The sequence below is a fragment of the Callionymus lyra genome, chromosome 11 (assembly GCF_982586985.1).
Source record: "Callionymus lyra chromosome 11, fCalLyr1.hap1.1, whole genome shotgun sequence".
NCBI lineage: Eukaryota > Metazoa > Chordata > Actinopteri > Syngnathiformes > Callionymidae > Callionymus > Callionymus lyra.
This window is the reverse complement of record NC_141828.1, coordinates 21,136,999-21,160,183: the sequence shown is the minus strand read 5'-3', so window position 1 is coordinate 21,160,183 and position 23,185 is coordinate 21,136,999. Positions and strand designations below refer to the sequence as shown.

General features: G+C 37.7%; 1 protein-coding gene across 18 annotated transcripts in view; it reads left to right on the top strand.

Moving 5' to 3' along the window:
• The window catches only part of kcnma1a (potassium large conductance calcium-activated channel, subfamily M, alpha member 1a), a 174,516-nt gene that overhangs the window by 63,109 nt on the left and 88,222 nt on the right, over nt 1-23,185 (top strand). For all 18 annotated transcript variants that reach the window (XM_087803093.1, XM_087803088.1, XM_087803091.1 and 15 more), the window contains exon 3: nt 20,754-20,815. In XM_087803093.1, the coding sequence (XP_087659219.1) occupies nt 20,754-20,815 (62 nt within the window). The remainder of the gene's footprint in view (nt 1-20,753; nt 20,816-23,185) is intronic.

Genomic DNA, 23,185 nt, shown 5'->3' with positions numbered 1-23,185 from the left:
GAAAAGCGATATACAAATAAAAATGACTTACTTACTTACTTACTTACTAGAGATGTGATTTGGTGGTTGCACCTCTTACCTCTAATGTAAGTTAGTAATTTATATTTATAGAGCGCTTTTCCAGACTAGGGTCACAAAGCGCTTAAACAATCAAAACATTACTCAATAAAATATATACTTATAACTATACTATAAGGTCAAGAAAACACCAAGAACAACACAGGAGTCTCAGATAATCAAGGAAAGGCCTGCAAAAATAAAAATGTCTTAAGATGTTTCTTGAAGGAGTCCGTAGACTCCACCGAGCGCAGAAAGTAAGAACCAGGAATTTTTAAAGTTGATTCTGAAAGAAACTGGAAGCCAGTGAAGAGTTTTAAGGATCGGAGAAATGTGAGTTCTTCTACTAGAGCCGGTCAAAATTCTGGCTGCAGAGTTCTGTGTCAATTACAGGCGAGACAGCTCCTTCTTGTTAAGACTTTAAAACAAACTGTTGCAATAGTCCACTGTATAGGATTTCATTTTTTGTACATGATTGTTGTTTTAGATCTATCATGCTGTACTATACAGGGAAAGCCTCTCCATGTCTTGGTCAAACATGTGACTTAACCCATACGTTGTCGTGGGAGTTCTGGTATTACTGCACACTGAATACTGCACTAATGATTATTGTGTGAAAAGGAAGGAGACCAAAGACGAATCAATTGTGCCTTTTTGTTTTGGACAAGTATTCTTTTGGTAACTAAAAGGTCATAGCGGGTTTACATGGGACGTCAAACTGGAGTCGGATTTTGTAGAGGTCCTACGTTTCTATGGAGACCGATGGCTGAAACTATACCAGACCATAAAGGGATGACCGGACACCCTCTATAAGAAGCTTTTTCAGCCGCAACAAAAGCTGTCATAGCTTGACTTGTAGTTCTTTTCAGGTCTCAATATAATCTTGTTTTTTTTGTACTAGTGAGGAATATTCTATCACATACACCCCGGCCTTTCATTAAGACTAAGCTCTTAAATTAGAAACCACAGACACGCGTTAATGAAATGGTCTGGAGGTTTGTCTCTGACTTCCAAGCCCTTTTATTGCATCAGTATTGACTTCAAAGCCTCAGTGCGTCAAAGAAGAAGCACATGTCGACTGTCTCCTCTTCTGCTTTTGTCACTCTCTTTCCTCGCCTCATCTTCTCTTTCTGTGCTGCTAAATGCGTTGAAGACTCTCTCTGGTAATTCGTCGTGACAGTATTTCTTTCTCTAATTTGTTTCCCCTCGTATTTTGAAATAATCCGTCTGACAGACTGACTGCGCAGTGGAAGCAAGGGAGTGCTCCATCATTTGAGTACTTCAACGCAAATGGCTCTCCGAGGCGAGGAGGCCAGACCACCACCAGTCCTAAAGATGGATGACTTGGTTTTGTTAACACCTTCTTATTACTTTTCCCGCAGCGAACGTGTGTCTCGCTGGATAATTGAAGCTGGCATGCTTATATAGTATCACACAATATCTTTCAAAGTGGTGGTAGGATGGGTGTTAGAAGATATAGATACAGCGATATATACAGTCTTTTTTATCACAATTCTGTATCGATATTCAACAGCACTGTATTCATTTTTTTGTTTCCCCCCAAAAAAACATTTTTTCACTTCAAATCATATTTAATTAAAATAATAGTTTGTTAATGGTGTACAGGTTGATGAAGTGTTTCTAAAATAAAATTTTTATTTGGTAGCTAGATGGCACCAGTCATTACGTCCTCTGCACTTAAACAAACAATGAAATCCTGCGAGGTCTTGGTGATGACTGAGAATGAGAGGATACAGTTAACTCCAGCTCGCTTTTAAAGCTTTGAATAATTTGGTTTCAAAAACATTTAAGACTTCATCCAAATTATTGTGGTCTGTAAATTCTGTATCACCAAAGTAAAGTACTCGGACAATACTACAATTATATATCCTTGTTCCTACAGTATCGCAGTATCGTATCGTTGTCCCCGTATGGTGATACGTATCATATCACCAGATTCTTGCCAATACACACTCCTCACTGGAAGTAGTTCTGAAACTAGGTTCAGGTTCCAGGTTCAATTCCAACACTTTGAGGGATTTTTTTTCCGTTTTCTATGACTACAGACGTGCTTCTAATTCTTTCACCATCCATAACCCTTAATATAAGCAGCAGATGAAATCAGCAATACATTCATTAAGTTTAGCTTTACTAGTTTTGATCGTGCACTTTGAATTATAATTCATATATTTTCGAGTTGAAAACCGGTTTTCTTCTCTTCAAATAAACATTCTAGTAAAACAAAAAGAACGTGATTCAATCTTGCTGTTAATTGATTGGATAAGACAGCAGGCGAGCATTTTAGGATTGTGTTAACAACGAAAACACCATTATTACATCCAGCCGGCAGCAATTTTCTTTCTACAGTGCAGCAGTTTAATTACCAAGAGTGTATTATTGTGTTTTTTACCTGATGATAGACTGGTGGACAACTATAACATGAAGAACCTTGGGATTATTGCTCCGGGGCAGGTAATACTCAACATGTCATTATAATTAAGTCTAATTAGTAAATGATAAATATGAGTCAATATAAGGAGATGTGTGTTCTCAGAGTGAAATGCCAACCTCTCCTTGCCTGAATAAGAATATGAGAAACAATTAGACACAAAATGATATATCTGGAAATGATAAAAAAGTAATCTCAAAGAGGCAAAATATCAACATGACTGATTTTCTTGTGGTTTGCTCAGTCTTTAATCCTATTAGGTTTCTTATTTATGTAGGCTAAAATGACGCAGCAGCAGCGTTGTATATATGGCTATTCAGCAGGTTGAAATTGCTCCTTCAATCATGTGAAATCTGAGTTCTGGCTTGCTGAGACTGAGGTGGAGAGACTGTAAAACTTGTTTGGTATTAAACCAATAAAATCCTCCGTCTCTGTGGACTAAGGCGCCTTCGGGCAGGCGGGCGGCTGAACTTTACGCTGCCGAGTAGGCTGGGTATTGAATATGCACAGCGGTGTTGGTCAACGATCAATGAAAGGAGAAGTGTGTAAAGGTGAGAAGAGAACTCACCGACATTGATGTTAATATGAGGCCGAAACCAGACATGACCTTCAGCTCAAGTGTGAACCTGATCGAAATCTTTTATCTCGTCTTTTATTTCGTCCTAAGATGACAGTGGTCAACTTAAACATTTAAGGGTCAACTAATGTGAAAACCTAACTCTCCTGACACATTCACATGTTGCAAGTGTCTTCCAAGATGCAGTAAGTCCCACATCATGACCATGTTTTAAAGTATTATATAAAGTATATTACTTTATAAAGTTCTCCTGTGTCTAAAATCTGGGCGAACAAGAGAGTTTTGTACAAACAGACACATACTACAATAGAGGTCCAAGATCATTTAAAATAAACTCAAATCAACACATTATTTGCCCTCTGAAAAATGAATTCATTATTAAATACAATGTCAACTTCTTATACAACTTGTACAACAAGGTAAACCATCCCCTGAACTTGAAGATCACAGAGAAGTCAAACAGTCCTTGGCTTGAGTAGAATATCTCCAAGAAAGTAGCTTAGGCATGGTTCCAAAATGGCCGAAAGAACAGAATACATTAATGTGAGTATTGTGAAGATTTAAAGGAATCATAATATTGACTTAAATTTGAACCACTTCTAAGAAAAGGCCCTGAAGGCATTTCTTTCATTTTACTTCAATGAGTATATTCCTGCAACATTAAATTTGGATCAGCTGTGTTTCCTCCACAGGAAGATGTTAATTATCCGCCTAATAATAGCCGACTGACTTCGGAGTCATTTATAAAATTACAATGAGGAAAGCAAATTACATTCACTCTCTCTGATTTAAAAAAAAAAAAAAAAAGAGTTCCAAGAAAGAAAAGTGGGATTTTATTTCTCGTGCGCACAAGAATGACTTCATCCCTCCTACTGATGGGCGAATGTATTAGCGCTGGGTTTATGTCAGTCTTGGCAGGTTCCACGCTTCCACCCACCTTATTGACTGAGCTGCACAACCTTGCGTAGGTCTTGATCTGATGTGGCGGAGAGCAAACAGCAGATACGCCCAGATTTCGAGGCCTGCTTTCTCCCTCTTTCATGGAATCTTAAAAGCTCTTGTCCCACCGGCAGTCAGCGTCTTTAACCTTGCTGCGAGCCGCTGTTCGAGCTTATCATCACCGGCTACGTTGTCAGAAAGTAGGCTTTGACGTGGATGATAAACTTCTCATTAACCTTCAGGAAATGAAACGAAACCCTCGTTTTAATGAGATGAAGATTGTGTCACCGTCGCTTCTCCTCTGGGATGAAAGGTACACACCCGCTGGGAATTGTAGGCCATATAGAAAACGCTTATTTATTTATTTACAAATGAAGCTCGACCCAAAGTGACAGTGCGAGATTGTTTTCATTTATTAGACTGTGTTTAATTTGATCAGCGTTCTCCGGTTGCCAAGTGCTGTTTGGAAAAAGCGTTAAACTATGCTGAGATCTGCAATATAAATCACGCAGAGTAATGTTGTCGCCGTGCGCTGTTATTGAATTAGCTCTGGTTCTATAAATCTAATATTATCGGTCATGGCCAGAATGATTTAAAGTGTGCTTAATGTTTCATTATAGAATTAAACGCCGGCCAACGGACACAATTGTATGGTCTTTACACCGGGACTAAGAGATTAAAATCTTTATGATGGAGGTTTTTGTAAAAATAAATGAGTTTTGAGGTTCTTCTTGAATTCAAATGAATCAAGAAGGCTTTTTTTTTCAATCCCGAAGAAAGTTAGATTGCACGAGTAACGGTTTCTACAAAGTCCAACACCAGTTGAAAGTAGCTCCAAGTTAGCATGAGATCTTGGGATCCATTTCAACGAGGAAGTCAGGGAAACATTTCCTGGTGGACGAATGTTCTTACGGTCAACTGTTTCCCATCTTCAGTTAACACAACAACACAATACTGGCTCGACTGGCCTGAACTAATAACAAGGTGACAATCAATTGGGCATCATTTCAAAGGTGCTGTCAAACACTAGAGAAACCTTTTATTGTTGGTTTGGCCTTCTTTTGTCCTGCGCCTGAAGATGGAACAGGGAATCTGAACTCTATGCTTTTTTAGGATCTCAAATTTAAAGAGATAATTCACCCAAAAATCAAACTTTACTTATGTTTTATTCACCCTCATGTCGGCTAAGAGTTGGGATTATTTTCAGAGTAATCTGTTCCTTTTTAGAGTTATAGAGAAAAATGTTTGTTCATTTTAATGTAGCGACTGTAGCTCAGTTGTTTTCGTCTTCATATTCGTCCAAAAAGACATCTAAATATCATATGGTCACCCTTCCAGTGACTGAAGGTAAGATCTTGGATACAAATAGAGACAAGGTTGGTCTTCCAGGAGAGTGTCTAAGTAGCATCAGAAGTGCGGCTCCACAACTAGCTGATGCCCCTAAGATGCCCCTCTGACCTGTACCAGCTAGATCCTTTAGGTTGGATGATCCATTGAAGAAAAAGATGGAGAGATATCTCTTAGAACTTGGAAGTGAGAAGTGAGAAGTCGACTACGCTAAGAGTAGAAAACAGAATGATTTTGTCAAACAAAAGAGTGATAAAATAAAAGTTGAATTGGTGTCTTACAGCTTATAATAAGCAACAATATATCTTAGAAATCCTAACAGAACAGTAGCACTTTGGAGGCAGACTTTGACATTTTCAACAAGTCCTCTTTGGCTTTGAGGTCATCATCACATGCTGCTACTTGAAGTTGATTGAACCTGTATTCTCCTTTGAAAGTATCTTTCTGACTCGATATTAAATGGAACAAAGAAGAAGCTCAACAATGTGTTCAGTCAAGGTTACAAACAAAGCAGCTTCAATCTCTTCAGACATTTGTTTTTTTTATAGATTAGTTTTCCTTTTGGGGGTTTGGATGCATCAGCAGAAATGTCATCATGCCCCCGGTTTCAACCTGTTTTATTAGAACCCACCAGGTTATTTTTTTGGCTGGTTTTGTGCCGATTGTGTCAAAACGAAGAAGAGAACGTCGTTGACGAGCTGTAAACAAAAAAGCCGAGTCATAATGTAAAAACCTTCGAAAGGCTTCTGCTGGTAATTATTCAAAGTCAGAAGCTGCAGAAACCTAAAACCTTAAACTACTTAAAGTATTAACGGCACCTAATATGCATCTTAAAGATGAATAAAAACTTGTGAGCCATGTGACTATTTTACAGCCCTTGTCAGGTTTTATTAGTAACAAAATCAAAGATGTTTGTGAAAGATAAATGAAGTTAATGATTCAGAAGATACTACACTTAGCTCACTGCGTCCAAAATGTGTTGGAATTTCTCACCCCGTAAAACTTATGTTGCTAGTGCCGGACTCTGTTTCCTGCCCACTCGAGTAGACACCAGAACAGACGTGTCCGCAGCAACTATCTGGTTGTTTTTTTTTAAACCTCTGCGGACAGTTTATCGGACAATGAAGATATTTCAAACTGGTCATTGTTTTCATTTTCAGCATCAGTTTGTCCCCGTGCATCATTAATCCCAGAAGCCTCCACCTCCGGGTGATCCAGAAAAAGCTCAGATCTTCAACACTGGCTCCTTCATAATCATGTGCCTCAAGTGAAAGTCTCTGGTAGAAGGTCCTAAAACTGTCCCAGGAGTACTAGAGAAATGACTTAAGGTAGCATTGAGACGAGGCCTGTGAAGAGGGAAGCTTTGATTGGCTGCCCTGACTTTCCATCTATCCTGAACACTTTTTATATCTGTTCTGTAAATCACAGATAAAATCACCCATTTATAATCTCCAATGTCATATTCGGTACATTTGTACGAAAAACATTGTATGTTTGCTATATATGCAATCGGTTCTACTGTCTTCCAATCAGTTTATTTTCATATTTTTCTCATGTTTATTAACTATTATTAAATGACCATATTGAATTGTTAATGATGATTATTTTTTAATAATAATAATAATCCATTTCCCCTCCAATCAAATTTATTATGCATGTACATAAATAAAGGGTTTCGTTGATGTCGACAAATATATAAAAAATTAATGGAGATCAATTCATTTGCTGACAACATATTAGAGATGTAAAGCAGTTTTTTCCTGATTTTTTTTTTTTTCTAATTTCTTTGGAGCAGTTTAATTATATATTGTTTTTATATTTTGCTCATGTTTTGTTAATTTTTACTAAATTACTATATACAAGTCTTGATGATAATTGATGATAATAATTATCATTATTTATTTTCCCTCCAACCAAATGCTATATTTATTATGCATGTAAATACATACATCTGTAAGGGATACGTTAATCTCCATTAATATTTTTGACTTTCTGTCTCTCATTATTAAATCAACTAGCATTAATTTAAAGAAATAAGCTTGTGACGCAGCACCTGCATTTCCTGTTTTGCTCCCCTCTTGACGGACTGTTAGTCATTTCAATACCGTGAAACAAATGTTTGCCTGACATTTCTCTGCATCTGCACCATCTGGAACGATAGTGATCGGTGTTAATGTCCCTGAAGCAGAAGGCTAATGGGTTCCATTCAAGCCAGGGACAGCTGAGAAGTCGCATATCACGCAAAAATATGACCATCCTGCGGCTATTTGCCATGTGCAAAATGAACATTGGATTAAAAGCGGCTCCGGCTCGGAATGAAAAGCTGCTTGTTATCCTGCAGGTGCTGGGCAGCTTTCAGATGTGTTGATATGCTCGTGATGGAGATAATAATAGTCAATGTTCCTGATCATCGCCTGCATCCTCTCATCACTTAACGCTGCAATAATCCCAGTAAGGATCTCCCTCTGTCTCACTGAGATTGAAGACATAGAAAGGTTGAAGACACACACATCATCACACACAAAGAACACGTGCACAGGCATGCACACGCGCTGGCATTTAAGCTCTTGCTGTGCCTTAGAGGACATGCTCTAATATTCTCCATCCCTCCACCCTTCTTCCTCTTCAGCGGCTTGCTCTCATTCTGTCGCTGCCACAAGCAATTTACTGTCACCTCCTAATGCTTCTCGTGTCCCACAGGGGGCACTCTAAAATTCTCTCATCCCTTTATCACGTGTCATCATCACCTCTTTATCCGTTTGACTCTTGCTTCCTCTTCCTTTCCTTTTAGACTTCCCCCTCCTGCAAATACATCGTTCTTAAAGGAACCTTTTTTGTCACTTTTTAGGAAAAACACAGACTCCACTACAGTGAGTGGAGTTAATATCGCACCGATTTTGAGATTGTTAGATGGTGTTAACGGTCTTATGAACTGACCAGTCTTCAGCACCTTCAGGACTGAACAAGGCTGTCACCAGTGTTTACGACTTTAATAATCTACACATGGACTGACTTCATTTTGGTTTCATGGCTTTAAAATGGTTTAAACATTGCTATAAATAATAGTTTTTTTTATCCTTCTTTTCATGATTAATTACATTTTCAATATGTTATATTCAACATATCTAGTAAAGGGTTTGAATATACCTGTACCTCAGAGCTCTCTACTTCAGATAGGATTGACACGGAAAGATGGAAACTCTGTGTTGTTCTTTCTCACTTGTATACAAGTAAAATGTGTGTCTTTAAACCAGATTTAATGTTTTCAATTTGTTGTTAAAAGCATTAGGTCATGACTAAGGACAATGACCTTATGGCCCTATTTGAGACTGCTCTGTTTTTGGCTGGTCATAATTCAAAAGTGCTGCGTGCTACCTTAATAAAAGTAATTTAAGCATGATGGTGTTTGAACTTTCTTGATAGAAAACATCTTCTAGGGGTTATGTCAATTACAAATAATCAAGTTAAGTCAGTAACAAAATCAGCATTCAGACACTGTATTTTCTTTAATGCTGTCATCAGTGATACATTGCAGACATGACTTCCAAAAAAAAAAGTGAATCACATTCACCCATATCGTTACCTCATGATGCAAACCAGGCACCTGCTCTTCTCGAAAAAGATGGAAGATAAATTAAGTTTACTGGAAATTGGCGTATATCTTCAGTTAACTGGCTATAAATCACTGAGACAAATGACAGTATTGGACGAGAGGAAAAGAGGTTTGAATTAGGCGGTGTTCTATCCTAAGACTCGAGACAAATCAATACTTGATCAATCCCCAGTTTTTCAGATTGAAGGCTAATGCTGAAGGTCATACACATATTTATGGTCGTTTTTTTCCACTGTGTTGTCTTGTATTCATCCAACCAGCTTCATAAATATGTGTTGTAAGTCTCAAGAACTCCACATCGGTGCTAAAGTAATAATTTAATCTGTTCATGGTGCTTTCAAAACTCAACAGGCGCCTCCATCCATTTATTTTTCATGAATCATGTAATCCTCTTTATGAAAGTTTTAAAAATGTAAAAGGATTTATTAGCCAGGTATGTTCATCTCATAACATCTATGATTGATGAAGCACTAATGCTCGCCCCGTAATGCAATGCAACAAGTACTTGATGTTATACTGTAATCCTGAGTTGAAGTTTAATTTACGATTTTACGAGATTATGGGATTGTGTCTGTTTAGAAAATGTTCCTGCTAGAAACAATTGAAATCATTAAAAAAAAACAATAGGTTAATATTATTTTCGCTAAAACATTCAGGAACTATATTTTTCCGGTGTTTAGTCTGGATTTAAAGTTCAACTAATGTGTTGATTTAAGATTTAAGTGTCTCTTAAATGGATATTGTACTTATCAGTATGTGTCTGTTTGTACAAAACTATTTTCATTGAAATATTTACATTAGAAAATGTACTTAAGCCCCGCCCATTGAAAAAATTAAATCTTGTTTACCATAACCACGCCCACTCTGCTTTGATTGGTGATTCAGGTTTGTCATCGTGCATCATCAATCCCGGAAGTCTCCATCTCCAAGGGACTTGTTGTATAAACAAAACAGGGCATGATTTCAGCTGGCTGGAGAAGAAGTGAAGCCATTATTACGTCTTAATGGACTCCGCCATATAACCTCTCCTTTGCCGAGATTTCTGGTGGGGGAGAACTAACGTAAAACTTCAAAACAAGGTCATGATAAGTGACTTACTGAATCTTGGAGAGGAAGACTTCAACATTTAAAACATCAGGAGAGTTGGGTTTTCACACAAGTTACCCTTTAAGGAAGAAATAGTTGATATTATTATTGCTAAAACATTTAGGAACTATACATTTGCGGTGTTTTTATGGTTTCCTCTGGATTAAGGATTGATGTTTGTTTTTCCAAACAAAATTGAGCCACTAAAAAGTTAATTTTAATTTGATTGTAGTGCCCACATATTTTATTATTTATCCAACAATGTAACATGTTGAAAGAAACATACATTTCCACTTATGGAAATATGGGGTAAGGTGCAATGTGAGCAGATGGATGATCCTCAACTCTACGGGTGATTGAGGCGTGGATTGTCACCACCTGAACTGAAGCTTGATCTGAAGTTAAAGAAGGTGTCTTCTGGTTACAGTCCCATAATTCTTCTCCCAATCATCAGTGACGGGGCGCAAAAATCCAAGGTATCTCGCTATGAATAAGTGATGCCACTGAGAAACTTCTAGGGGAGATTTTTTAGACAGGTTGTCCTGTCTTGTCTGAAACAGATCCCCACAGGCCTCCTCTTCATCGCTCACTGACAGATGCTCATTTTAAGAGCTGTCATCTTGTCACAAGTGAAGAGGCTTTGCTTCACACACCCCCCCCCCCCTCCTCATCACCCCCATCATATCAGGTCTCTGTGTTGCTTAGGCTCTATAATAAGAGACCATCTCCGTCCAAGAGGCCACCGGGGTTAAACGGATCCTCGTCCGAAAAGATTTGATAAACGTGACATTCCCTTTATTATGAGGAAGAGCAGCATTGATCAATGCTTAGTACGCCACAATATATTAAACATACATACCGTACTTACCTACTTTAGAGCACAGGTGTCATACTGGTCCAGAAAAGGGCTGAGACGGTGCAGGTTTTGGATCCAACCGGTCAAGCACATATAGTTGAACCAATCAGGCGTCTGAAGACAGTAATCAATTGATTGTCAGTCAGGTGTTGCTTCTTTAAGCCAACACCTGATTCGTTATCTTGTGTGGGCTTGACTGGTTGGAACAAAAACCTGCACCGTCTCGGCCCTTTTGTGGACCAGTTTGACACCCCTGCTTTAGAGGTACTTTTGCGAGTGGAAATCAACATTTCTCTGGGATTCGGTGCCAAAATCCATTTCCAACAGAACCAGATATTTGAAGTCTGGACAGTGAGAATAGTACCAGTGGTGTCATCGTTACAGTTTTGAAAAGTAAGTTTCAAATAACTGGAACACATTCAAGACCTCTGTGTTTTATTGATCGGCTATTGATCGACATTACCACCCCCCCCACGATATTTTTTTAAAAGGGAAAAAACGCTACATCGCCTGCCAAGAAAGTGTGGATGAATGGCATGCGTGGATGTCCTTCGACTGAAACTGTCTGTCTGTCCCCTGGAGACCGCCCAACCCCGCGTCCTTGTGAAATAGCAATAGGAGGTCGAGAGCATCAGAGGTGACGGAGGCCGAGATAGAAAAAGTGAAGAAGCGGCATGTTGCATCAACGGAAGGCTTATTTCCTGTCCTTGCATCAGAAATGTGAATTAGCGTGTTTAGCAGAAAACGTGTGCGAAGCCCGGAGAGACTTCACTTGACTTCTCTACTTTACATGTGCAAACAGTGCAACTAGCAAACACAGCACATCTTTCCATTGACGCTATTGTTTCTCTCCTTGTCTCGAGGAAGCAGCTGCTCTTCTCCAATCAATTTTTGATCTATAAATCGATGAATGGCATTTGAAACACCACTGTTTTCTTGATTCAGCAACAACACAGATGTCATACTTTGGCGTTTTCTGGCAACTGATTAGGTCTCCAATTACGATTTTAAAACTACAAATTAAGATGAAAAAAGACAAGAATGTCAGATAATTATATGTCAGAAAAAGGAACTAAATGCATTTTAAAACTGCTTCATTCTGGTTCAGGACCAGAGGAGAGAAATATTCAGGCTGTTGCTCCTAAGCTTTGGAACGATCTTCCTCTCTCTCTGTGTTTGATGATCTACTGACTCCTTCAAGAAACATCTTAAGACGTTTTTATTTGTTCAGGCTTTTCCTTGATTTTCTGAAACTCCTGTTGTGTTATCAGTTTTATCTTGCCCTTTAAAGTATATACTTTATTGAGTATTGTTTTGATTGTTTAAGCGCTTTGTGACCCTGGTCTAGAAAAGTGCTATACAAATAAGAATTACTTACTTACTTACTTTCACTAATATATAATATATATGACCTTATTTTCAGGGCAAAAAAGTTTCACTGAGGCTGTTCTTTTTTTTTTACAACATAAAAGACATGAATTCTTGTGCAGAAGAAGTTGAACAACATGTCTCGCTGCTGTGAGAAATACGATCTTAGACCTTGAGCGTTTGTGTCACACTTTCTGATGTTAATCCTCCAGATGAAGTGAGAGGTGAGGGATAAAAATGGAGGATGACATGAGGATACATCATCCGGCTGAAGACTTCAGTCGTGACTTTGTCCCGAAATACCGACATACTCGAAGGTGATGAAGCACAATCCCGGCGCTCTGCTAGGAACGGGTCAACTGACTGCCAGCAACTTGACATCCCAGTTATTGTTAGCTTGTTTGTGTTCCTTGCTAGTTTAAGACATTTTTGCATGCATCATCGCCATGGTCATCATTTTTACACACTTCCTGTTGCTGCTTGTTCATGGTGCCTTCGACAGATAAGGACAACTAATGTGTTGATTTAAGTGTATCTTAAATAGATGTTGGACTCTATTGTACTCATCAGTATGTGTCTGTTTGTACAAAACTCTCTTTTCATTGAAATATTTACATTAGAAAATGTGTTTAAGCCCCGCCCTCTGAAAACACTTCTAGAGATATAACCATAGTCACACCCACTCTCCTGTGGTTGGTCAAGCATCGAGGTTTGTCACCATTTGTCATCAATCCCTTAAGTCACCTACTCCAAGGTACTCGATTTATAAACAAAGCGGGGCGTGATTACAGCTGGCTGGATGAGGAGTGAAGCCATTACTAGTCATAATAGACTCCACTCTCGTAACCTCTCATTCGCCGAGATTTCAGACGGGGAGAACTTTATAAAGTAATAACTACAAAACATGGTCATGATGAGGGACTTACCATTTGAAACATGTGAGTGAGTCAGAAAACAAAGAACTAAAAAAAAGCAAAACGTTTCTTTGTTGTTTCTTTTTTTTTTAGAAAAAAATATTATTATAATTAATAAAATTCGCATTTCCTAGACCAAAAAAATACCAAGCTTAAGGCTGAGTGAAATATTATCCAAATGTGAAGTTGGATTTTCAGTCCTTAAAATAATCAAATATATATATATATATTATGCATACAAATAAAGACCAATTTATGAATAAATAAATGGTTAAAAAATGATCACTTGAATTTTTAACTGATACATTACCTACATTTGCCGTCCATTGAGTATTTCAGTAAACTTAAAAGCAAAAATTAAACCTAAAGTTGTATATACCTGAAAAATTATCTTTTGCCCTTTTTCCATGGATAAGCAGATACTCTAGTTTTGTTTTTTTTGCTACTGACGTTCCAAATCGTCAAAGATGTTTTCCACTTGCCAAAACAAGCCTTCTCTTGTCAATCATGTTCTCAAACAAGAGTTTGAAGAAGAATTTCCTTAGTAATTGTGAAAAAAAAAGAGTACTTCCTTCTTTCTCATCCCATTGTCATTGAATCCAATGAAAACGGATCTACCCAAAATATTTGTCTTCGCCTCCCTTGACACATGTCAAAACATGCATAGATTTCATTTACAACAAAAATACTTCACATTTTCAAGAAATGTTTTGTTCGACAGACAAATGTGCGTAAGAGAGAAACAACAGTGCTGAGTTCTAAGACACATTGCAAATGATCCATTAAAAAAGTAAGGAGACAATTTCATTTATTTCAAAATACTACCAAGTTAAAGTTACTTTTATTCCGCTTTAGTTCAGTTGGATGTCTTATTATACTCTCTCAGCATCGCTGTAAAGAGGGGGACACGAGTGGAATACCAGTTTTCGTTTTTCATCCCTCCTTTATCTCCTGATAGGAGAGGCTTGAGAAGAAAAGGTGAAGAGACATGTGAGGATGAGTCTTGACTTGTTGACAAGAACACTAGTGAGCCTGGTGTCATGAGCCGAGAAGTCAGACCATTTTCATCCGCGGCATGAATGGAAGTGTTTGTTATGGATGCAAACTTTTGTAATTGATGTTTGTTTCCCCCGTACAAACATTGTGACAGTTTAATGAGCGAGCTGACTCCAGAGTGGCATGTGATGCTTCAGCAGCATAGACGACCGTCTAAACAAACCACATTGCATTTGGAAATCAATAAATCAGATGTGTTTTGTTTTTTTTTCCACGTTTTACGACGGCTGCCACTGCCAGATGGTGAGTTCATGTGCTGCTAGGATGGTCTCGCTTTCAGAGTTATGAAGAGGAATGAATGAAATATAGTGAGACAAACATCACTGAAAATGCAGCTAATTAGGATATCGATAAAACGTCGGGTAGAAATCATAATATAATGTGTATTATAATAAGTCACGTTAAATCCAGTTCTGAAAGACAAACATTTTTGCATAAAACTAGTTTATCTTGACAGGATTATAGATCAATAATTAAGATTTTATTATTCGTAATGACTCCTTTTATTAGCAAAATGCAGAAAAATGCAATGACACGTTTATTATCTTAGTCTTGATCTGCACCTGCATTTACCTTTGACCTTTAGAAGCTAAAACTACTGATCGATTAAAGCGGGAAAGCCATTTACAAGCAAAATATCCTCCATGATACGTGGGTTTGGATCTATAAAAGGTATTTTTAAAGGGCAACTATTGTAGACACATTTGTACGTACGGATCAGCTGCTCAGATGCATGTCAGCCTCACCAGTCATGTTGAGATGTTCGCATCAGTTACATTAACGATCAATATTAATCAAAAATTAACACACACACAAGTGTTTGTAGCTACATGAGTGGATATTAAATTATTCACAAACTTATAAATAAGTTCTCATTCACCAAACAGATGATCTGTATTTATAAAGACAACATTGATCGTTTTATACTAAATATTTTAATCTGCTATTTCAAGCTATTCAGAAATAAATGTAAAGGAATAATGAGCATGTTTTTATAATATAACGAACAAAACGATCAGCGTCTGACGCTTCAAGTCTTTCTCTACAAGAGTCACAGACGTTCTTGTGGAACAACATCACGTCAGATTGATCAAACTGAAGCTGCAGAATGAAATCAGCTAAATTTTCCCTCAAGAGATCATGTGATCGGAGCGATCCTTGGATTTGGATGTACAAAGGACAAGTGCATGTATTTGTGTGCATGTATAGATTCATGAATCTGAATATTTTTGTATGTTCACCATTTTCTAGATTTGAGTGTCTCACCGTATTTAGTTGAAGTTCAACAAACTTCTTTGTACATGAGGCCTTGGAGATTGACTACAAAAGGTATGGGTATATATTTTGCGGCAACTAAGCAACATTTGAGTTCAGGAGACGCATGATCCCAAATTTTCTGATGCTGTCCATTTCTGACTTGCATTTGCAGCATCCAACCAAGTAGATAATTTCGAGATATTTTTCAGAATCACTGAAAGATTCACTCTGGTGGAATTCTTTGATATTTTTTGCTTTTATTCATTATTTAAGACCAGAAGCCAGTTTTGCCTTTGCCTTTGATGTCGACCTCTGGAACTCCGGCGTCTTGTAAATGGGTTCACGCTTGACTCGCCCCCTGGGTTCAAACCTTATCAATATTTCGCACACGCAGTTTTGTTTCGTGAGATTACTGAGAAACTCAAGTGTCAAAATGAGCTTTCAGTGCCTTCGAGACTTCAACGGTAGACTTTTCATTGAAGGATCAACAACTAGCAAATCTTCTATGGAAGTTAAATTGGTAATATAAATATGTATATATATATATATATATCTAAATCTATAAATCTCTATAAATCTATGAACATTTTTATTTTTGGAAAATATTAATTTTTTCCTCAGTTGCAATTTAATTAACAACTATATACTCTGATATATATGTTTTTATATATTTGTAAGTGTATATGTATGTATGTATGTATATATATATATATATATATATATATAGTAATGTAAGTAAGTAATGTAATAATGCTAAGTGAGTGTACTTTATGAAGCCAAATGGTTAATTAATTCAAATTAAAACATTTATCTGAACCCTGAAGTGCTTTATTCTACGCTTGACTCTAATCGTCTCATCTCTGCTGCCACGGATGGACTTGGTAAATCATTAAATATCATATTAAATGTACATGAGCGTCTCGTGTAAGATTTCGGCTCGAGTCTTCACAGCCGCTCGGATCTCAAAATCCTCCACGTCTGCCAAACCAAGCGAGAGCGTTTGACCCGCACGTGTGTTTATACGCGTAACTTAGCGTTATTATGTGTTTACAATGCTGCCGCTGTCATCTGAGCGCGACTACCTTTAGCCTGCAACCCGACTCCTGGAAGACACTGAAACGCTCATGCACAAGCCGGCACACGGTCGACGCCGGCCTATTTTGCACTCGCAGCCTTGCTAAAGTGCACCTCGGAAAACATCCGACGCATTTAGCTTAGCACGTTATATATAGAGAGGAGACACCAGCGAGAACCTGCATGACTATTAAGTAGACTGCTGTGGTGAACCACTAGTTCCCTTCCTGCAGGTTGATTTTTTTTTTCATTAAAGTGTTCTTTTAAGAGACACATGTTTTATTTCTCTACCAGTTTATATTTGCAAGAGTATACAACATTTATGAGGACATGTGCCACAGTGGGGAAGGGTTAGTAATTGTTTTGTTGTCTTACGATGGTTCATTAAATTGATCTATTTGATAAATCAAAAACTACAACCTTTAAAAAAAATATCTTTAATTTTTTCCGTGCTTATTTTCTCCCCAAATTTTCCATGATTTGTACTTATTCTCAAAAATATTCTCAATAAAATAATTTCAAATTCAAACTGAATGAATGAATGAAAAAGCGTTTTTTCCAAAACATTTTAACGATGATTTCATATATTTCATGAATTAAAAAGTACTATATATTACCTTTATTTTTTTATCCCAATATTCCTGCTATTTTCCTATTTTCATTATTTATATTTAACCACATATCCTCATTCCAATCCATTCCCAGTTTTTTTGTTGCAATTTTAGATGTAGAATATTTTAAATCGATTTTTTTGTTCTCAATAAAATCATTCTAAATACAAAAATAATCTGTTCATTCAGTCATTTCAGTCATTCCAGGAGCCTTTTTTTTTTTTTAACATTCTCACAATGGTTCATTATTTAAATCATTTCATTAATCAAAAACCACTAATTATATTTAATTTTTTCAAAATGAATCTCTTGTCAATCCAGGAATTTTTTTTAAACATTGTTCATTATTTGATGCATTTTATGAATCAAAAAATACTATATTTTTTTAATTTTCTAAACTTTTAAATTTACCTAAAATATCTTATTTTTTCATTATTTCATCAATTTCATTGATGAAAAACTACTGCTTTTTATAATTAACTTTGTTTCAGACTTTTATTCTTATTTATTACCCATTTTTTTTTGGTTTTGTTACAATTTTAAATTTAGAATATTTTGGCTAAAGTGTTAATACACTAGTACTTGCATTCCTGTTGATTTTTTTTCTTCTCAACAAATAATGTTCCAAACAAAAGAATCTCTCGTTTCGATGCTGCAGTTCCTCTTTCTTAACATCCTATTTGTGTGCGGGGAATGCCCCTCTGCTATTGTTATTCCTGTAGGTTCACCCGAGTCTGGCAGTGTTGCAGATCCACAGTGGCAGCAGCTCGCTGGGTTAGCTTTGCTTATGTAGGTTTTGACAGGTTTTCATAGTGGAGAGTCAGAGATGAACTGAGGTCCGGATGGGGGGATGGATGAGAAAATAGGCTTTCACAGCTGAATAACCGGGTCAGAATAAGATGATGACGCGTCTTATCACCTCAACGCATCGCTGTTCGCTGCTCGGCTTTTACCAACGACCTCTGGCTGCTGGCTTTTATTCATTTATTATCTGTTCCTCCATCTCTTCTTTTGTCTATCTCGTGCACAACCTTTCACCTTTTATTTATCTGTCCTGAATACGCTGGCTCAGGTTCTTTGTGACGGGTCTGAAGATTGTCAGTGAGGACGTTCTTTAGCAGCACCATGAAATATTTCATATTTTCTCAGTTGATTGATTTTGAAATGTAACAACTAACGCAACTTTACCTGAGAGACTCAACCAATCACATCGTAAACACAAAATGCTTTATAGCAGTGGGTTGGAGACGGCACTTGTATTTATTTCCACCTTCGCTGAAGTGCTTTTGAAGGTATAAGAACCGAGGTGTTCTTGTAATCGGTAAATACAAAGGTGGATGGTGGTCTGGTGACGCTTTAGTTTTCACGACAGCTAACACAGTTTCCAATTAAATGTGTTTGTCATTCGAGGAGCAAAAATAAATATATTAATAAAGATAATAAGATTAACATACATAATTCAAATTTTACTCATTTTCTACTCACCCTCATGTCAACTAAGGGTTGGGATTATTTTCAGGGTAATCTGTTCCTTTTTAGAGTTTTCTAGAGTTTTTAAGACCTAAAAACATCCAAATACCTCCATACTGCTCGTCTGTAACGTCCATCTTGTATTGATGCCTCGACATGAGGAATTGTTTGGAAAAAACGTGAATAAATGTATCTCTTAAGTTTGTTTTGAGTGGAAGATACCAGGCCATCAGTGTAAATCTGACACTTGCAATGTATTAGAATGAGGATAAACTTGAAGCTGGAGATTTTAAGATTGTTTTTAGCGGACGCTGCCAGGTTAGCTGCTAGGCCAACATGCTTCACAGACAGGAAGTAAATATCTCAAACGCTTCCAGTGTAGACAGTAGAGTGAAAAGGCTGGATGTTTTTAAGTGTCATTTTGGACGAAGCTGAAGACGAAGACAACTGATCTCCAGTCGCTACATTAAGATGAACATACATTTTTGTCTATAACTCTAAAAAGGAACAGATTACTCACTGACACTTTAAGATCTGTCATGTGAACTTGGATTAAATGTTTTCTTTTTCTGTCCTTAGTAGTTTCAATTCATACAAAAATGTAGTTCTTTCTCAGAACTTTAGCTTAAGCTGCTCAGTGTTTGACTCTGTCATGACCCCTGTTATCATCCAGAGCCGTCCCGCATTTAGGAACACAAAGCATCATCTCATTTAGAAGATCATTACATGAAAGTGATCAAGCACCCATCATCAATAATGAACGACTTGGTCAGCGGGAACATTGGCTTCAATTGTGGGACGGATGAATAGGGGGAATGACCAGATCTGGAAGAATTGTTCGTCTTCTCTTCTTCTAGTCTAGTTCAGATGCCAGGAACATTTCAACCAAAATATCATTCAACACTTTTTCATTCATTCATTTTCAATGCCGCTTAATCCCTTGTTGTGGGTCGCGGAGGGCTGGAGCCTATCCCAGTTTCTTCGGGCAAGAGGCAGGGGACACCCTGGACAGGACGCCAGTCTGTCACAGAGCACGCTAAGACAGACAATAATTCACACACACACACACACACTCATGACTAAGGTAAGGTAAGGTAAGGTAAAACTTTATTGATTAAATTGTTTTTTACCAATAGCCAGCAATTTTTCATAAACAATAAAAAAGAATACATAAAAAATAAAATAAGAAGAAGAACATAAAGAGGAAGAACAAGATGACACAATCTAAGTCTAAAGATAAAGACAAAGAACATAGGTCAAAGAAAAACAACAAAGACAAAGGATACAAAGACTAACATAGAACAGAACATCCAGATACTCTCACTGCACTCCTGCCCCCGAACTCAGAATTGTACAATTTAATAGCCCGAGGGATGAATGAGTCCCTGAGTCTATTTGTTTTGCACCTGGGTAGGAGCATTCGTGCACTCATTCTGCTTCTCTGCTCACTGATGACAGTGCTCAGAGGATACTACTGACAGTTTCCCACAGTTCCCAATCAACCTTTATATGTTGTTGGACTGTGGGAGGAAACCGGAGTTCCCGGAGTAAACCCACGCAACACAGGGGGAACATACCAACTCCATACATAAAGGTCACAAGTCGCCTTTACCTTCTTGCTGTAAGGCGATCCCGCTAACCACACTTATTTAATTTAATTTCTGTGTAATACTTGGAGATTTCCCAGAAGGACTTGCTTCTTCACCACCAAGTTTTTACGACTTTACTTTCCCCGACTCTTTATTGCCACTGACAGCGCCCGGTAAACATTGACTCAGCAAGTGCATCCGAGAACATGTCGCCACTCGATAGGCCGGATCCTCTCAGCCCTCGCGAAAACACATTGTCGCTCCCGATTGCAGCGTCACAGTCGTTTGTTTGTCCTTTCACCGCCAGCCTAGGACAACAGTGTCTTACACTGCTGTCCGTCAACGAGCTCCGTCTGCTGACATGGAGGTCGTTCATTATTCAACTGGAACTTTGTTGCCCCTCGTGCAGTAACTGGGCGCTGTGTGACAAACTGTGTGTTCATCTACAGACCAGTGGAATAATAATTGTTGCCTTTTTCTCTCATTCCAGGTGGTGTTGGTATTTGCGCTGAGTATTGGAGCTCTTGGAATATACTTCATAGATTCATCAGAGTAAGTATGAATCTCTTCCCCGTTTCAAGACTTCTCCGGCGTCGCACGTGAACGTTCTGAACTCCTGGTTGGATGTGAATGGCGGCGGCACGTGCGCTCTTACTCATCCGCACATGCCCGCCTTCTCCACCAATCTACACCCCCACTCGGCTCACAAAAACACAACACATCTGCATCCGAGAATTTTGTCAATGGGAGGCCCTGTCGGTTGCCATGGCAACAGGGGGGCAGTCCGATGGTCTTGTGTGTTTTCGGGATCTTTTCTCTGTGTATTGTCAGCTGTGTGTGTGTCTTCAGTTTGGCAGACGCCCACAGACAAATTGCAGTCCTGGCATCTGTCCGTTCCCTGCAGGAGCCACTTCCACACTAGGTTTCAAATGACTCGTGCAGTTATAATTCATAATGTTTGAAATTATAACACGTTTATTAAAGCGTGTGTAGTGGTTTTTAAACCAAATCTTGTTGCAAATGATTCCACCCAGGTGGCAAATATGTTTTAATTGCAATCATTTCAAAACGCACTTAAACACTTAAAGTCAAATCCCAAGTTTTCTGACTCACCCACATTTCGTTTCAAATATTGAAGAATTTCTCTCAAAGATGCAGTAAGTTCCTCACTATGACTGTGTTATAAAGTTATACTTTATAAAGTCTGGAATCTCGGCGAACAAGAGGTTACGAGAGCAGAGTCCATTATGACGTAATAATGGCTTCACTCCTCCTTCAGCCAGCTGTAATCATGCCCTGCTTTGTTTATACAACGAGTCCCTTGGAGGTGGAGACTTCCGGGATTGATGACATGCGGGACAAACTCTTGATGATTGACACAGCAGAGTTTGAAAAGAGTTTGGAAGTTTTGGACAAACAGAAACATACTGATGAGTACAATAGAGTCCAATATCTATTTAAGACACACTTAAATCAACACATTAGTTGAACTTTAATAAAACAATGACTTTTATTCATTTAAACCTGTAACCCTTTGTTTTAAGGTTTTCGCCTTATATTAAGAATGGTTTTCGTCAAACCTTAAAACCTTTAGTTTGTAGCCCCCCATTCAAATCCTTAATAATTACTATGGCTTTAACTTAGACTTAACAATTGAACAGTATTCACAAGCATTTTTTTCACTAGCCCCACAATAATGCTACAATGATTATATTGTGTTTACCTTTAGTAAATTTAAAGGAAATGGTTGTCTACCTTCCCCCCAAACATCCCTTTAAACCAAAAAGGTATAGATTCTCATCCTGTGACATGTCTAAAATGAATTGGTTAATTCCACCGAGTGACCCCAACCTCCAGCTCCAGTCCCTTCAACAGCTGCAGACCTTTATGTGCACAATATTTCACAATTTTCCCTGACAGTAAATCTTTCCCACTTGCACTCCGATGAAGATTTATTGGACTTATTCTACGGTCTGCTACGTTCTATTTGATATAGCATCAGCTTACCACATAACTCTGAACACAAGCTAACAAACCTCACCCAGAACCAACTAAAAGATTCTGAAAGACTTATCCTTGCTTCTAAATTAAACTTGTATATTTGCTCTTAATCACAACATTTTTACAATCGCTGCATCTTTATGACCTTTTAAGTCGGTGCTAAATGTTAATGGAAGAGAGAAGTAGCACAGTTTTATGTGAGTAGTGACATTATCAGACTGACCTTTAACAAGCTGCGTAAAGAACAAACATATTTTCTCAAAGACTCGAGAGTGAAGTTAATTAATTTTATGGTAGGAAGACGAGGATTGAAGGATACTGGAAATAATGACTGGAAGAGTACCAGCGTCATTAAATTGTAAGTGCAATATGGGTTAATGTGGAAAAGGAAGCCTTGCTGTTGCAGGACAAATGAATGATTTTGATGGGATTTTCCCTGGAACAATTTATTAAGTAAAACCAACTGCAAAATTTCTGAATGTTCATGAAACATAAACAAAGCGTTTTAAATGATGTGTTGTCAAAAGTCTTACATTTTGGTAAAATTATTTCAAATTGGCCTCAATTGGATAAAGTCTTATCTTGGTTTAGTTGGACAACAACTTTGACTTTATTGATTCATTCAATAAAAAATACTATTGATGTGTTTAATAGCTGTGTGTATTTGAAAACAATTAGTCATGTAAAAAAGACAAGAACAGCTTTGTTTTTTAGTTTTTTTTTAAAAGGCGTTGATCAATCAATAGTAAATCGTGTGTCATTGTAGGTACACTGTTATACTTATTGATGTGATAATTATTGGTTATTATCAAGGTATCGTTTTCTTGAATTAAACTCTCAAAGGACTTTTTTCTATACATACTTTATTTATATTTTTGTCTCTGCCAGACAGTAGAGTGGTTTGCTTTTTACAAAGAAGTT